The sequence below is a fragment of the Sebastes fasciatus genome, chromosome 20 (assembly GCF_043250625.1).
Source record: "Sebastes fasciatus isolate fSebFas1 chromosome 20, fSebFas1.pri, whole genome shotgun sequence".
In the NCBI taxonomy this organism is placed as follows: Eukaryota; Metazoa; Chordata; class Actinopteri; order Perciformes; family Sebastidae; genus Sebastes; species Sebastes fasciatus.
This window is the reverse complement of record NC_133814.1, coordinates 9,275,813-9,292,500: the sequence shown is the minus strand read 5'-3', so window position 1 is coordinate 9,292,500 and position 16,688 is coordinate 9,275,813. Positions and strand designations below refer to the sequence as shown.

The window sequence follows — 16,688 nt, the reverse complement described above, 5'->3', positions numbered from 1 at the left end:
GATTTAACGTGAGGGTGCAGGTCGTAGCCACGCAGACCCTCCGCCGTTTTCTACTTTGTCGTTTCAGCTCGCTGCGGTTTGTTTTGGTTGACGGATAACGGAACAGATATGACGTCACGTTACTCAGTACAACAATAATAAAAGCGGTAACTTCCGTCTACCTCCGCATAGACTCAAATGGAGCAATTATATCGATTCTGGCATTAAAAAAATCCATTTCAAAATCGTACAAATTTGTTAACAAGAACAAAAGTACAGATTAATGTGTTCAATCTATTTAGAGAAGACTGTCAGACTTACTGGTGCTGGCTAGTTTGAGTTTAGTCTTCTCTCGGGCTGATCTGAAGATGCCGTTGGGCTTCAAGTCATCTTCGTCCTTCTCGTTGTCTCCTTTCTTCTTGGCCATGTCATTCTGTTTCTTCTTGTAGGTTGGTTTAGGCTGACGCTTGGCTCGGCCCTCCATTTTGCTTTCGCTGGTGTCGGAGTCATCCCCGCCGCTCTCTGAACCGGACTCGTATGACCGTTTGCTCCCTCGCCTTGATGAGGGAGCTGCTTTCCTCTCCTCCCCTCCTCCTCCTCCTCCTGCTGCTGCTGCTACTGTTGCTGCTGCTGCTGCTGTTGCTGCTGCTGCTGCTGCTGCTGCTCCTCCCACCTTCTCCTCCAGCTGCCTCTCTCTCTCCACTTTGATTCCACTGTCTTTGCTCATCTCCACTTCGCTGGAAGTGGAGGCGCTGAGATTGACTGTACAGGGTTTCATCATTTCTGACATGGCTGTGGTGTTACTTGTGCTGGTGCTGGTGGCGGTGGTGGTGGGGGTGGGGGTGGGGGTGGTGGTGGTGATGGTGGGCAGTTTCTCTGGTTTAGTACTGATGGAGCTTGTAGTAGCGGTTATGATCCTGTCCTCCTCTGAGTGCCGGGTTAACCAGGCTTTCTTCAACTTGTGGTAGTTACTGGGCTGCCCGCTGCTTGTCGAGGCCGGTCCAGAGGTCTGGCCGTTGGGCAGGGGACTGGACTTGCCCGTTGTTGTGCTCCCACAAGCCGAGCTGCTGCTACTGCTGTCGACCGAAGATGACGAAGCTTGGCTGGAGGAGGGCGGAGGGGGCGAGATGTGAATGGGAGTTTTGTCGACTGAATCCACAGGAAGGAAGCAGTTTCCAGTTGCGAAGGATGTGGGCGCGGAGGAGAAGTTGCTTCGGGACTGGGCTGCAGCCAAGGCAGCTTTGTGCTTCTTAAGGTGGACAAAGGAGGAGGAGTAAGGCTGACTGGAGCCAGAAATAGAGCTAGGTGTTGGGGTGAGGCATGGACTGGGCTGGGGTGTCCCTGCTGGACTAGGGGGAGGCAGAGACCCCCCTGGAGATGTGGTGCGTGAGCCTAACCCCTCCTGGTACTCTCCTGGTCCTGAGTGGCTTAGCACACGGCCACAAAAGCCAGTTTTAAGAGCTGAAATGTCTCCCCGAGCTGAGACTGAGTAGCCCAGCTCAGGGATGGCTGTCCCACTGATACTCTGTATGCCAAAAGGTGATGTCCTGCACACAGAGTTTGTGATACTGGCTCCGAAAGTTCCCTGCATGCCACGCATAGAAGTGCTTTTATACTGGACACACATGTCATCCAGGTTGGAGTTGGGTTGGATAATCCTGCCAGCTACGGCTTCTCTAACACCGTCCCCTAGTCTGAGACATTCCCCCTGAAGCTTGGATGGGTAGAACCTCCCCTGTGGGAGCTCCTTAAGGATCATAGCACCGGGTTTGTTAGCACCAACGGGACTGTCGTACTTAATAGATGTCGACGGACGCACAATGACTGACGCCATCGCGGCTTGGGGCTTGCACCTCGACACTCCTCCTCTTTCCTGAATTATCTCTCCACCTCTCCACGCGTCTGCAGAGGAAGTCATGATCTCCCCGCCCATGGCGGAGGCCACGGAGGTGACGACGGCAGCGTTTACGTGACCTTTGACGTCCCTGAGTTCCGGCAGCAGCGTGGGGGGCTTCTGCTGCTCCGCTGATGTTTTGCTACCAGCAGCCGCCAAGCTAACCGGCTGGATGGGCGTGAGGGTGGGCGGAGACAGGCGTCCACCGTAACCCGCCCTCTCCCTCTCTCGCTCCCTTTCCTTCTCCCGCTCCCTCTCTCGATCTGCAGCCTCTTTGCGTTCCAGTGCGTGCTGCGTGGGCGGATGGAAGACAGGCGCTCGGTGGAGGGATGGCATTGCCCTGAGCTGGTGTTGCTGCTGCTGCTGCTGTTGCTGCTGCTGCTGCTGCTGCTGCTGCTGCTGCTGTTGCTGCTGTTGGTGGTGGTGGTGGTGTTGGTGTTGGTGTTGATGGTGGTGGTTGGGTGCTGAGGGGGAAGATGTAGAGGAGGAAGGAGAGATGGCAGGGCTGCGGCGTTCTATCCTGTCTAGACCACCCGCGTGGTGCTGATGTTGCTGTTGGACTAGCGTCACCTGCTGGCTGAGCTGCTCAGTGATTTTCCCTGCTAAACCCTCTCCTCCCTCTGGCTGGTGCTTAATGAGGGGAGGAGGCTTGGAGAGGGAGGCTTTGGAGCTATAGCTGCCCAGGGACAGAGCTCCCTGGCTTGGCACAGCGGTCCCGACACTGGCCACAACCCCTGGAGCTCCGCCAGACACTTTCTCGTAGTAAGAGCTGAGCTCCTTGGAGGGATAAAGTCTCGGAGGCTCATTCACCACACTGTTGGACAGCGTGGTGAAGTAGTTGCTCTTTTCCGATTGGATAACGTGGGGATGGATGTGGCCGGCCTTGGGGCTCGTGGAGGCGAGAGCTGGTAGCCGGACGGGGAAGGCTGGATCTCTGCTCCTCTCTCTGTCCCTGTCCATCCCGGGGTCACCGGAGCGCTGGATCTTAGCGGTGAAGGGAGCCACCTCGATGCTCTCTTTCAGGATTTGCCGGTTCTCCTCTTTGTATTTACTGGCTCGGTCTGCTGCCTGAACTGCATCCTGGGAAAGAAGATGCAAACACTGTTGAGGACTGGTTTTCTCAGACGGATTGAAGCACTCCTGCTACATTTTGAGGTAATTTGATTTACATGTAGACCAATATATGGGGCTGCTCATTTAACATTGGATGTCAATAAGTTAGTGATGTCCATCTCACTGTCACCCACCAAAATATGTATTTAGGATTTTCCATGAATGAATACACTTGCTCAAAAATAAAACTAAGAAATAATATAATTTCTACACAGCCGAACATGTGTGATACTCCCGTTAGTGCTGCTGCTACTATTACCAATAGATACTAATATTTAAGCGGAGTAGTGTACCTGTGCGTTTGCCATGCGAGCTTTGCTGTGGGGGTCCAGGTAGAGGCGGTGCATGTGGACGTCTTTCCCTGTGGGGGTTCGACTCCTGTCGTTCTGCTCCTGTTTCAGCTGGGCCAACGTCAACGTCCTGATCGGGTCCACAAAGCCTTTCTTATCCACATCTCTGCACACGGACATTTCACAGGTCATTTCAACGAAATAAAACAGGAAATGGCAGCTAATATGTGAGTGATTTTTGGGAAAGTATGAAACTATGCTCAGGTAACAGACAGGTTTAGGTTATCCGTAGGTTGTCATGGTATCGCTGGCCGTTCATCAGATTTGAATGGACGTGACATAACTAGGCTAATGAGAGAGACGAGCGATGATGAGCTGCTGTGTGTTTGTGTGTTTGGGTATTCAGTGGTGTCGGTGGTTACATAAGAAGAGCACAGGCTGCTGAATGAACAGCATTCTGTCTGAACTGCTTTCATATTGGATTAGTGGCACTTCACTTCATCTGACTGACCTGACATTGCCTGTCTGCATCTCGGGGCTCACACAGCTCTCTTGTTGCTCTGTGGACACATCTAGCTTCACAAAGGAAAGGGCCGGCTGTACAGAGCAACGACTGTGTGCCCCATCTTTCTTGCCCCCGAGTGCTTCTTTGAACCATCCTTCGGACTAAAGGAACGCCTCGTGTTTCCACTGAGACTATCCCCACGTTGGAGAGCTTCACTCCAAATAATTCAACTCGAGAGAGAAATTTGCATGACACTGTGTCGCAAAAGCCTCTCAGCGTTGAGATTCTCCAACTGTCGTCACCGACGTCCTGACGTTGTTGAATCAGAAATCAAGGGAAAAAAAATCTTGTATCTGTCTGTGGTCATCCAGAGCTACGATAGTACATCATATCTGTACAGAGACCGGACCAAACTCTGTGTATAAATGTATGTGTATAAACCACAGACTGTCTATGGTAGAAAAAACAACGTCGCTGCCGCATTTATGTCTAGATGACATTATGTTGAGTGTTGATGGAGCAGCTGCATAGCCCGGCACTGATCCATCAGAACTCCATTCAGAAAACAAGCAATTTAAAAGTTGTTTGCTTGTCATCTTGCGGACAGACCTGACAAAGCATGAATTCAGACTTTTTACAAATCGGCATCATTGTGTAGTAATTTCTGCATCCTTTTGATCCGTTTATTGTAATTAAATTACAGCACAATCTGTTTATTTTGGGTTCATATAGAAGTAGTGACGTGTGGCTTGCTAGATACAGTCAGTGCAATGGCACTGTATGTGAATACAGCTCGCCGCCGGGTGATGTTATGAACCCAGACATGATGGCTTTTGGTTTTCTGACATATCTGGGACTTCCACAACATGTACAAAGCAGCAATAGTGGTTATTTCTTCCATGGTTGACGGCAGAAAGAAAAGTTGTTGGTATCTATGGAGACAAGCTGTTGAAGCCAATCCAGCATCTTGGAGAACTTTACACGTTACAGGTCATTCTACTCACTCTTTATGAGCGTTCATGCTGGCCTTTGACAGTGGAGGGCTTGCGTGCGAGTGCGTGTTGATCTTGACAGGGGGGCGGAGGGCGTCGGCGCTGGCTGGCCGAACGGGCACGTGGCTCATCAAACCCATACCGTCACCAACGCTACCGGCAGTCTGGTGCATCCATGGACTGGATGTGTTCTGCACACAAAACACACAGATATAAATAAATCAATAAACCAAAATGAAAAGTCCAATCCAGGAAAATCTGGTCATAAATGTCATAGTACAAGAAAAATGCAAATGCAGCAAAGTGCAAACACACATATGGTCAAGGTTAAGTATGTCACCATAAATTACACCTGCTCTACACTTTGTTTTACACTGTGGACACTCAGCTGTAGATGGCTGGACAAACGTCCTCATCGGCGCTCTAATGCTCACAGGTAACCAGTTTCAGCTGCTATTATGCCTCTTCCTACTTGTTGGAGTAGTAAAGTGAAAGTTTCATTTTGAAAGTGGAACAATATTTAAGTTTTGATAACTCGCAAGTGGAAATAGTATAAGAGGGATAATCCACTGTAAAATAACACTAACCCTCCAACCTGTTATTTTCTGGAGTGCTTACTGTATACAGCTGACAGGACAGACTTAATGAGTCCAGTCTCTTTGAGCTGACACACACAGAGAACCGAACTGCAGTGATGATGTCATGTAAGGACAAATCCTGGATGTCCTCCAGAGACAGTGAATAATGGAACAACCCCTGGGCGGCAGTATAGTATCCAGTACACAGAACAGGGTTGTTTGAGTTCAGCCACATTCTGTAGGAGTCAACTGCCACACTGATATCAAATTAAAGTAAATACTTTTTCATCACATCGAGCTTACATGTCAAAAATCATTGAAAAAGCATTATAATAATTCATTTTAGAGTTGGACTACTTCTTTAACTTCGTCTTTTTTTTTTAATTAAGTCAAATGAATTGTAGAAGTGTCAGTGTGCTGACTTGACTATGACTTGCCCCAAACTGCATGTGATTATCATAAAGTGGGCATGTCTGTAAAGGGGATACTTGTGGGTACCCATAGAACCCATTTTCATTCACATATCTTGAGGTCAGAGGTCAAAGGACCCCTTTGAAAATTACATGGTTGGTACCAATAGATTTCTTAGGTTTTGTAGTTTCATATGATTTCATATAGCTCTAAAACCTGAACCTGATATAGCCTCAGAAACACAATAAAGTTGGTCGGAATCGCGAGGGTCTCTGGGTTAGAAATCCAGCTACATCAAGTGACTTTTCCATATTCCTTCTCTACTTCTTCTCCGTCCCTCCCTCCATCCTCAACTGTTCTCCTTGTTCCAAGACAAACACACAGCTAACTATCAAGTAGAGAGACACAGTCACATGTGCATGTACAATTCCTCCAAAACACACACAAATACAAGCCAATATCCAATAAACACCTACCCTCCTGAGAGAGGCCTCGGAATTCACGGTGACTTGATTTTCAGGGTGGACCCACTTGGCTGTGGGGGGCAGGTTGAGCCCTGGGGGGTAGGAGGTTGGTGTTCCGTTGGGGTACGGCCAGAGGATGGGGTAAAGGCCCAGTCCTGCTGCTCCGCTGTGAGCCTGGGCTAGTAGAGAGGGTGGAGGGGGGCCCTGACCCTGAAAACAAAGACACATTTTTTGAGAGAATGGTGTAAATAATGTTCAGTTTCAAACGGTCATATCCTCATTGGATAAATTAGGAGAGGAGGCAACCATATGTATGGAGTCAGACCTGTAGGAACTGCTGCTGGTGTGCGAGGTGGCTCAATCCGCTGGGGGAGTCGAGTCGAGGGTGGCCCCCGAGGAGAGATGCTGCAGGAGGAGGCATGGCCGGGAGCACCCCGGGGGGTAAAAGGTGCGGGTGAGGTAGGGCAGAGGTGTGAGGAGGGGCGAGGAGGTGGGAGGCGGCGTGGGGGTGGGAGGCAGAGGTGAGGCAGGGGGAGTGAGGGGAGGGCGAGTGAAGGGTGTGCATGTGAGGATGGAGATAGGCTGCCACGTGGTTGGAGGAGACTGTGGCAGAGACGGAGTTCTCTACGTCTGAGCGGACCAGTGCTGGGTCCCTGTAAACAGTGAAGGTCTCGTTCTTATCGATGATCAGAGGGCTCTTGGTGCTGCTAATGCTCGTACTGACCACACCCGACTCCGACCGCGCCGGCACCGGCTTGAAACCGGACCGCGGAGGTTCTGCTGTTTCTACTTTAGCCGACAAACGGCCTATGGGAGGCGGGGAGGTATCACAGTACCTCTGTATTTTATGTTTAGAGACCTCTGGGGAGGTGGTGGGTTTAGGTTTGGAGATGTCCAGCAGGCCCGGGTGGGGCTTAGCCTTGAGGAGGTCAGCTGGATTTGTGTTGGGGTAGGGATGGCTCTGAGAGTTGTTGGGGTGCTGGGGTTTCTGTTTCAGGGAGTCCAGCTGAGCGGGGTTGGGGCTCATTTTGGACCTGGCGAAGTCAGGGGGGAGGACTGTGTTCATCTTGTGGGGGGGCGGCTGTTGCTGGGGGTGTTTTCTCGTCTCGTCAGACAGAGACGGGCTCTTAATGCCGGGGTGGAGGGATGTGTAGTGTTGCTGTTGTTGTGAGTGCTGCTGATGATGATGATGAAGATGATGAGGAAGGACAGGTTTCTCTTTATCAACCAGCACCACGTTTTCAACCATCGATGTGACAGGCCTGGAAAAAAAGCACAGAAATAAAATGTATTTCACATATGAACATACAACATGATCTAGTGGGAAAGATAATGTCATGTAACCTCTATCACAGCCTCTTTTGAGGAGGGTTTAATTCAATATATTCAAATCGCTATCATGAATACTTTCTCACATTTGAACCATGTGTGCATACAACAAAGTGGTCTCTTATTAGCTGTGACCACATACTTGGCAGCCATATTGAGATCTGCTGAGGAAATACCAAGCACCGCCCACCAGCCGGAGCACGGCCAATAGGAACGCTCTCTCTCTGAAATGACCTCTGATTGGCCAAAGTCTCCCGTCACGGGCTAGATTTTTTTAAAGCCTGAAAACAGAGCCATGAGGAGGTGCAGAAGTCTGGTTTTCTCTCAGAACACTTGAATTACAATATGCTGAAAGGTTATTATGTGATTTTTGCCCAATGATGCCAAAAAACTTCTGCCTACTTCACAATCAACATTTGACTATTTGAAAAATTCAGTCACATTCACATACGGGAAGGAAGTGTCCTCTTACTGCATCGTGATAGTATCTAATCGGGAGAAAGATAAATCGTCCAAGCCCTACTGTTAACTACAGCTGCCACCCCGTCATCGCATCAGGACGTTGAAAAAGCAACACCAGTTGTAACATTCAGAACCCGACCTTAAGAAATACACTCAAACACAACTAGAATCCTTCTGTTCTCACCTGATGACCTCAGAGGGAGCAAACTCTATCTTGTTGCCTAAGCTCCTGGCTGCTGTCATGCCACCTCCCATAATGCCCTGCTGCTGCTGCATGGGAGGCTCAATGTCCGTCCTGCGGCCTCCTTCTGATGGCGAAGGAGACGGAGGGACGGGAGGCGAGGAGACGGGGGAGGGGTTGAGGGGGAGGTAAGGTGAGAGGGCCGTGGACTCGGCCTTCTGGGAGGCGAGCAGTGCTGAGACGGCCTCTGAGCTCTCCTGGTGCACCGTGGCCTGGGCTTCATCTGTGATGTCGATCACACTGGAGCCGCCGCCGCCGCCGCCCCCGCCGCCGAGCTGGGACAACGATGGCGTCTGGGATCGAGATGATGCTAAAAAAAAACACATCATACAATATGAATACTAAGCTTACTGATAATCATCATATATACGACAGTTGGTGAGCTGACTGTACCTTTCACCGTGCTCTTGCTGCTCTCCATACCGCCGCTCTGGACCGCGTCAGACGTCAGAGGCGTCTGTTGCCGTGGAGACTGTGTGATCTGTGTCACCGCGACCAATTCCTCCTCCTCCTTCGTTGTCATTTTGCCCGTTTCCTTAACCGCGCCCTTCTTGCCGTCCTCTGCTGCATGAAGCTCCGCCCACGGGGACAGGCGACCAATGAGAGACGAGGAATCGTTCACTTTGACGCCCGGCATCAGCGGCTTCTCCTCCTCCTCCATTTTGGAAACGCCGCTTTGTTTCACATCACTGCTGCGAGTCTTTAGCTCGTTCTCAGAGTTGGGCTCTGAGGAGGAGGAAGAGGAGGAGGAGGAGGACGATGAAGACGAGGAGGAGGAAGAGGAGCACGAGGAGTGGGCGATCCTCTTGTTGTGTGGGTTTTCGGAGTCGCTGCTCTCCGACAGGTCAGAGGTCATGTCAGTCTTCAGCCTCTTTAGACCTGCCTTCTTTTCATCTTCCTCGCCCTTCCTGCGTTTGTTCACCGCCTGCTTGGCCTTTGACTTGGAGTCTGAACAAAAGAAAAGACAAAACAAGTCATGTTTGGACCCAAACACACTGAACCACCTGCTGTCCATCTTCTCCACCTCATTTCTTCACTTGAATCCTGTTGATTGGAGCTTTTTTTTTTTTACTGATTTTCAATTCTTACTAGCAAACTGCAATGTAATAAAAGCACTAATATGAAAACACTCAACTCTACACAATAAAGTGAGGACAAAAAAAGAAAGAGACAACCAAATGAAGACTACTTGTTTACTGTTGATTTGCTCTGTGGACATTTTTTAAATGACCAAAAGTGTCGGCTGACTCTACAACTGTTAGCGTCCTCCGTTTGATCGGAGTTGTGATCGGAGTGAGTGATTGACAGCTGCCTCCATTGAATGAACGGCCAAAAAACAATTTTTAAAGCCTAAAAACAGAGCCATGAGGAGGTGCTGAAGTCTAGTTTTCTTACACTTGAATTATAATATGATGAAAGGTTATTATGGAATTTTTGCCCAATATTCTGCCTACAGCCTCTTTAGCACTACACTTGTGTGTAGACTACCGTCTGTTTTACCTCCTGGATACTGCCATTATCTACAAAACTCCTACACAGGGACTAGTGGCCTATCATTTTAAATCAGTCATTTCTCCAACCGCTTAAACACACTGCCAGTGTCAATTACTGTAATTAAGCATTTTCAATGTTTATGATAGCATCCACTGTGACATGCTGTTGAAACTGAAGACAGTGGACAGCAACAGCTAACAGGAGACTCCTGACCTCTTCACATGGAACTACTGTTGACTGTGGCATTTTAAAGATCTATTAGAAATAACTACTAAAATAAACACAGTTTATGCAGTTACATGCTTCTATTAAAATGTATCTTTTTACAACAATTCAAATTATGATGTATATTATTTTAAATTTAGCATTTTTAGTTTTGTGTCATTTTTTTGAGGAACCACAATGACTACATAAAAGACTGTAAATATGTATGCATTCCAATAATTTTGTCATGAAAAGAGAAGAGTTGCAGTATCACTAAAATATGTGGCTATAAACAGTATATATATATAGGATGTTTTTTTGATGGCGACTGTCCTCACCTCTCCCTGTGGTCTCTTCTCTCCTGTCCTTGTCCTCCTCTGGGACACTGCTATCGGATCCTTTCCTCCTGGAGGAGCGAGAGTTGCGCTGCTCTCTCTGCTCCCGCCCGCTGCCGCCGCCGGGCGAGTGGTGCGATTGGCTGGCTGGCGGCTGGATCTGCTGTGATTGGCTCTGCTGCTGAGAGGCCAGCGTCCCCTGGGAACCTTTTGGGTTGGGGCCTGATGAGGTCATGATGGGGCGGGGGCTGTTGGCTTGGGCTCGTGTGTAATGACTCTGTAGGATTTGAAAAAGTCGTACGTTAGCTCATATAAAGAAACATACAGACATTAATAGACATTAATAGACATTAATAAAAGGTCATTTTTAATAAGTTTATTACACTCAAAGGCAAATCACATGACACATACCGGCCATTAACAAGACATTGATTACAAAAGCAAATATGAGTACAATTAAATAAAAATGTTTGTGCAACTAGTGTAAAAAAAAGTCCAGTATTTTATAGAAATACTATGATTAAATAAGCCTCCTTATAACATTCAGGGTGTGTTGTTTTTAAATATTTAAAGAGGTGCATCACAAGTAGCACCACAGCACACTACGTTTCCTTTCTGCTGTTCTCTTCCCAATCCATTGGTACCAACCATGTCATACCTATGTCAATACTCTGTTTTATTCTGGCATTAATACTGCATTTATTTATACTGTACATTTAAATTGATTTACACTAGTCTTGCACTTTATACACTAAATAATAGATCCCATTTTTCTGCATTATTATTTGCACTGTTATATATTGTAGTAGGCCTATATATAATTTACATCTTTTTTATATATATATTTTTTCTTATAAATTCTCCATGTTATATATTTCTATTCTAGAATGGGAGCAACTGTAACATAACCCAATGTAATCCTAACCTTTCACACTGATCTTGCACTGCTGTTGAAGCAGTTGGATAAGGCTAACACCCCCAGTGTTAGCTCCAACCCACAAACAGCAACATCAACATGCAGCAACAATCGAACAGCAGAGAGGTGACCGTTTCTCACAATTACAAACTGGGCTCGATCGTTAAACAGCAACTCCACACTACGCAAAGCCACTGCTACACTGACCTCTATGGTCACTTCTGTCAACACCCGTCATCACAAACTGGGATGTAGCATTTAGGACCCTGTGAGATGCTGTGCTGCAGAGCGTGTGGCAAAGGCAACAGCCACTAGATGGTAGTGCAGGCAGGATGTTTGGCCTGGGTGAAGTTACTCTATAAATGAATATTTCACTTTGACAGGGTTATGGGTTGGTTGGTACTCCACATACCCAGATGTATGCGCACAAGCACTGAAAAAGTGAGTTTTCCATGATATTAATTTTTTTTTGTTATCATGTATGTCACTCATTCATTTACTACAGTAGCAATGGAAGAAAATATTGATTCTAGATCCCAGCAACATCTGTCACTATAAAAAAATAAAAAAATAAATAAAATAAAATTAGAAACTTTTCCATCAGCTGTGACTTTACACTTAAATGCTTTGTTTTTTCTTCATATGTTGTGTATTGCTGAAAGTGTGGGTCTGGAGGGTTGTGGTGTTGTGGTGTTGTGGTGGTTGAGGGTACCTGATTGTTGCCAGTGGTTCCGCCGGGTCTCCCTCCCGCCATCTTTAATGTGTCAACAACAAGAAAAACAAAAAAAAATCAAAAGAAAAATAACAAAATCAAATGAATATAAAGAAAATGTGGGACAAAGAGAGATTTTGTTAATGACTGGCTGAGTGTTCAACAGACTGCTCCACCAATGAGCTCCTTCCATGTGGGCCAAACAGCACCAACGTCTAAATAGTGTTCTGCTGACATCACCGTCACATGAAAGGAGCTGATTGGTAACCAGTGCAACAGTGTACTGTATGTCTGCATGAAAGCTAAACAAAGAGCACATAGGAACCTTTTTTTTTTTTTAAAGCTGTCTTCATTAAGAAAGCAGAAACATGAGACAGCAGACATGGGTCAAACAGTTATGAGTAAGAATTCATAGATAACCACAGTTATGGCCTGATTCTGTATGCATTTCTAATATACAACACAGCTTACAGACAGTTCAATATGTCAGTATATTTCCGAATGTGTTCGTCCTCTTCAGTACCACTGTCAGCTGCCAGGAAGCTCTTTACTAGCTGTGCTGTTGTGTGTATGGACTCACGTGGGCGGAGTTGTTGTTCTGGCTGGATCGTGACCTTCGTCTGGAAGTGATGCCGATGTTTTCTCCTTTCAGCAGGGAGTGGACCACATCATCCAGAAAGGTCATCTGGATCATAGACGGATCCACGTTCTGAGGCTCTAGCACCTGAACACACACACACACCAGATTCATGTGAACTGAGTCTATTAGACCTCCTGGTTTTTAAAGGTGCTGCGTTTCACGGTAACACTTTATAATAACCATCGTTTATAAATGGTAAATTGATAATTAATTAAACTTAGTTAATAGTTATTTTACTGTTAACAAACAATAATGTTTACTAATTATTAGTAATGCTATAATGTGTGTGTACCTGGTCATTCATAACGACCATGTTTCGACTGAAGAGGTCGTGGTGTGTAATGATGCCGGTGAACCATTGGGTGGCCGAGTCCTGTCGGTACACACGCACGCGGTAGCCATTCAACGAGTAGGGACCTGGAAGCAACAGGAGACAGTTCCATCACAGCGTTATTGTCCCAATTACTGGAAGTATCACACTTTACTACAGGCTCCTCATACTGGAAGACACACTAGTCATAGCAATGAGATGACTGAGAAGAATGAGTCACCTCAACAAACAACTGTTACACTTTAAACATTGTAGCTCTGATATCTACAGAGTGTAATACTTGACCAAATAAATAGAGTGTAATAAAAAACTTACCTTGCATAAAAATTTCCTGCACCTTCTGGTCTTTGAGCCAGCCCCTCACTTCTTCATGGAGCTGATGGTTGTCTCTTAACACTGGGCTCTGACTGTCCACCTCATCCTGAAAGACACACACACACACAGGATATTAAACACACTGAAACACAAACCTCTTTAAAGTAGTCCACACTAGACAGATAAAGTGCTTTCACGTCATTTCTCATCTTTCAGGTGGCAAACTACAAAGTTGTGCATAGTAGAAAATGTGGTTAGTAGCTGCAGGGACACGGCCTGGTTACTGCTCAGTCTCAGCTGGTTAAACCTCTGTCCTGTCTCCTCCTGCTCTCCACCAACACTTACAATACAGACAAACACACAACGTGGTATTTCAATTAACATATTCTTTTGTTTCTGTTGAAAGATAACTGCAAGAAAAATTGTGATTTCTTTGTGCCCTATAAAATCCAAATTTGATTTAATCTAAAAATGTATTTAGGGAACTTTCTCTCAGAACAATGCTCTCTTTAACAGGACTGCAGTCTCCACACACAGAACCACAGATTTAATCTGCCCAGTGCAACCACAGCCTGTTACCACAGTCTGATCTGTTAGTCATTAGCCTCTTTCACACAGAGATTCCGCAGCACTGCTGTAAAGAAAATCTCCTGTTACTCCGGCTTTGCTTTTGCACACTGAACCAAACAACGGTGGCATAATGCCGCCTCGCAGTGTGATTTTAGATAGCATGCCGGCATCACAGGAGCAAAACGGGTGTGATGTTAAACACAACAGCGTCGGTGTATAGTGTGTGTGTGTGTGTGTGTGTGTGTGTGTAGTCCCATGTGGCTGCCCCTTTCGCACATTTTTATCTGTTCAAAAACATACCGTAAAAGGAGATTTATCAAGTATTTAATACTCTTATCAACATGGGAGTGGGCAAATATGCTGCTTTATGCAAATGTATGTATATATTTATTATTAGAAATCAATTAACAACACAAAACAATGACAAATATTGTCCAGAAACCCTCACAGGTACTGCATTTGCATAACAAATATGCTCAAATTGTAACATGGCAAACTGCAGCCCAACAGGCAACAACAGCTGTCAGTGTGTCAGTGTGCTGACTTGACTATGACTTGCCCCAAACTGCATGTGATTATCATAAAGTGGGCATGTCTGTAAAGGGGAGACTCGTGGGTACCCATAGAACCCATTTTCATTCACATATCTGGAGGTCCGAGGTCAGACACCTTTGAAAATGGCCATGCCAGTTTTTCATGGTTGGTACCAATGGATTCCTTAAGTTATCTTTCGCTACAACCTCCGAGAGATTGATATTGCAGGAAATTAGTGGCGTTAAAACAAATCTGCGTTACCGCGTTATTATCGTGTTAACTTTGACAGCCATAGTCAAAATATCGAAGCAACAGTTATAAGTCAGCTATAATCAAATACAATGTGAAACTTTATTATGAGGCATTATGATGCATTATTATAAAGACCACTTTAAGACCAAATTAAGGAAAAAATAACAACTATTCCCATAGAATCAACCGGAACCAACCCTGCTGCGCTGCTTGCCATGCTGAGTAACAATGTTAGTGAAGAGCAGCAGCAGGGGTTCTGCTGTTAAACTGGTAGCAATCAATAGTGAAATGCACACAACACAAACAGATACTCTTATTCTATTTCTGATTCCTGTTGGAACAATTCATTCTATAAATGTCCCATCATAAAGTAACTGGTCAGAATTGAACTGTATTCTCCTGTAAATACATATAAGAACAGATGTGTATTTCTATGAATAAACACAGCACAGCTGGAATTCACAAATCACACACACACACTTAGATGTACAACAGCAAAGAGGGGAACCATCGGCCTTGAAAAGAATGAAAGAGAAAACAAACGCTTGCCTTTGTTTGTGTCACACACTAGGTCACAGAGTGAGAGAGGGTGAAACACCGAAAGAATCAAGAGAGAAGCAGAAAAGACTATTTTGTTGTTTAACGGAAAAATCTTCACCACTCAAACACACACAAAGCAACCAGACAACACTGACAGATGACAGAGTGAGGAAGAGGAAACCAAACCACAGTCACCACACTGGCAGCACACTCTGCTCTTCTGTGTCTCTGTTCCTGTGTGTGTGTGTGTGTGTGTGTGTGTGTGTGTGTGCGCGCGCACAGTTCAATCAAAGTTATTTTGGTCTTCAAGGTGATGCATCATATGTGAATCAGAATGGAATACTGAGCCACTCCTATTTCTAGTGATGTTTGTCCATTTTGAACAGTTTCAATATTCTAAGTAGTACCTAGTAGTAGGATTCATATTTTAATAACATAATGTGTACATTTGCATAGCGGGACAGTTTCTCCTGAGTGGTTGAGGTCAGAAGTCTGTCTGCTCTCTAATTATACATAGTATGGTATACATAGTATTATAAAAAATGTATAGAATCTAAATTCAGAGGTGAATGCCCCAGGCACATTTGGCTCTAAAGAGACATGTTTGTCTCAAGACCGAGGCCCTCTACAGTTCATATGGGACAGGCACGAGACATAATAGAAGTCTTCAGATATCAGTGCAGCTGGAATGTCTCCTCACAATGCAGGGCTGCACGAGTCAAACACAGATGGGAGGCCAGGAGCAGAGGAGACGAGGCCACGGCTAGCATTTCAACTTCCTGTCTCTGTGTCTCCTTCTCTCCATCTCTTTCACCTTCTCTCCGTTTCTGTCTCCTTCTCTCCATCTCCTTCTCTCCATCTCTTTCTCTCTATGTCCGTATCTCCCTCTCTCTGTCTTTGTGTCTCATTCTCTCCGTCTCTGTGTCTCTGTCTTTGCGTCTCCTTCTCTCCGTCTCCGTGTCTCCTTCTCTCCGTCTTCGCGTCTCCTTCTCCGTCTTCGCATCTCCTTCTCTCCGTCTTCGCGTCTCCTTCTCCGTCTTCGCATCTCCTTATCTCCGTCTCCGTGTCTCCTTTTCTCTCTCTGCTTCTCTCCGTCTTCGCTTCTCCATGTCTCCTTCTCTCCATCTCTTTCTCCGTGTCTCCTTCGCTCCGTCTTCACGTCTCCTTCTCTTCGTCTTCGTGTCTCCTTCTATCCTTCTCTCCGTCTCCGTGTCTCCTTCTCTCCATCTCCGTGTCTCTCTCTCAATTCAATAGACTTTATTGGCATGACATTTGGCGTGTGTTGCCAAAGCACAATTATGATTATGGAAGACAATGAATGAAATTAAGAACTAACTATATTAGTTAATAGAATTAAATACATAATAAAATAAGTAAATGAAATAAAATACTATAAGTAATCAATTTAGTACTGGTATAATTTCAATGTGACTTTTGAAACCGTCTCTCTCTCTCTCTTTCACTATCTAATTTTCTCTCCATCTCTCTCTCTCCAACTCTCCGTCTGTCTGTCTCTCTCTAAATTCAATTCAAAAGGGCTTTATTGGTATGGTAAACATACCTTTACATTGCCAAAGCACATGTCAA

The 16,688-nt window shown here is 45.9% G+C and overlaps 1 protein-coding gene and 1 long non-coding RNA gene across 4 annotated transcripts in view; one reads left to right on the top strand and one right to left on the bottom strand.

Annotated features, from left to right (window-relative positions):
* LOC141758653 (uncharacterized) overlaps positions 1–16,688 on the top strand; it is a 209,563-nt gene that overhangs the window by 42,092 nt on the left and 150,783 nt on the right. The gene's annotated exons all lie outside the window — the stretch shown is intronic.
* jmjd1cb (jumonji domain containing 1Cb) overlaps positions 1–16,688 on the bottom strand; it is a 125,566-nt gene that overhangs the window by 12,626 nt on the left and 96,252 nt on the right. For all 3 annotated transcript variants that reach the window (XM_074620255.1, XM_074620256.1, XM_074620257.1), the window contains 12 exons: positions 13,206–13,311; positions 12,852–12,976; positions 12,500–12,643; positions 11,920–11,961; positions 10,295–10,568; positions 8,652–9,206; positions 8,202–8,568; positions 6,552–7,488; positions 6,239–6,436; positions 4,786–4,964; positions 3,280–3,442; positions 301–2,953 (listed from right to left, as the gene is read on the bottom strand). In XM_074620255.1, the coding sequence (XP_074476356.1) occupies positions 301–2,953; positions 3,280–3,442; positions 4,786–4,964; positions 6,239–6,436; positions 6,552–7,488; positions 8,202–8,568; positions 8,652–9,206; positions 10,295–10,568; positions 11,920–11,961; positions 12,500–12,643; positions 12,852–12,976; positions 13,206–13,311 (5,743 nt within the window). The remainder of the gene's footprint in view (positions 1–300; positions 2,954–3,279; positions 3,443–4,785; positions 4,965–6,238; positions 6,437–6,551; positions 7,489–8,201; positions 8,569–8,651; positions 9,207–10,294; positions 10,569–11,919; positions 11,962–12,499; positions 12,644–12,851; positions 12,977–13,205; positions 13,312–16,688) is intronic.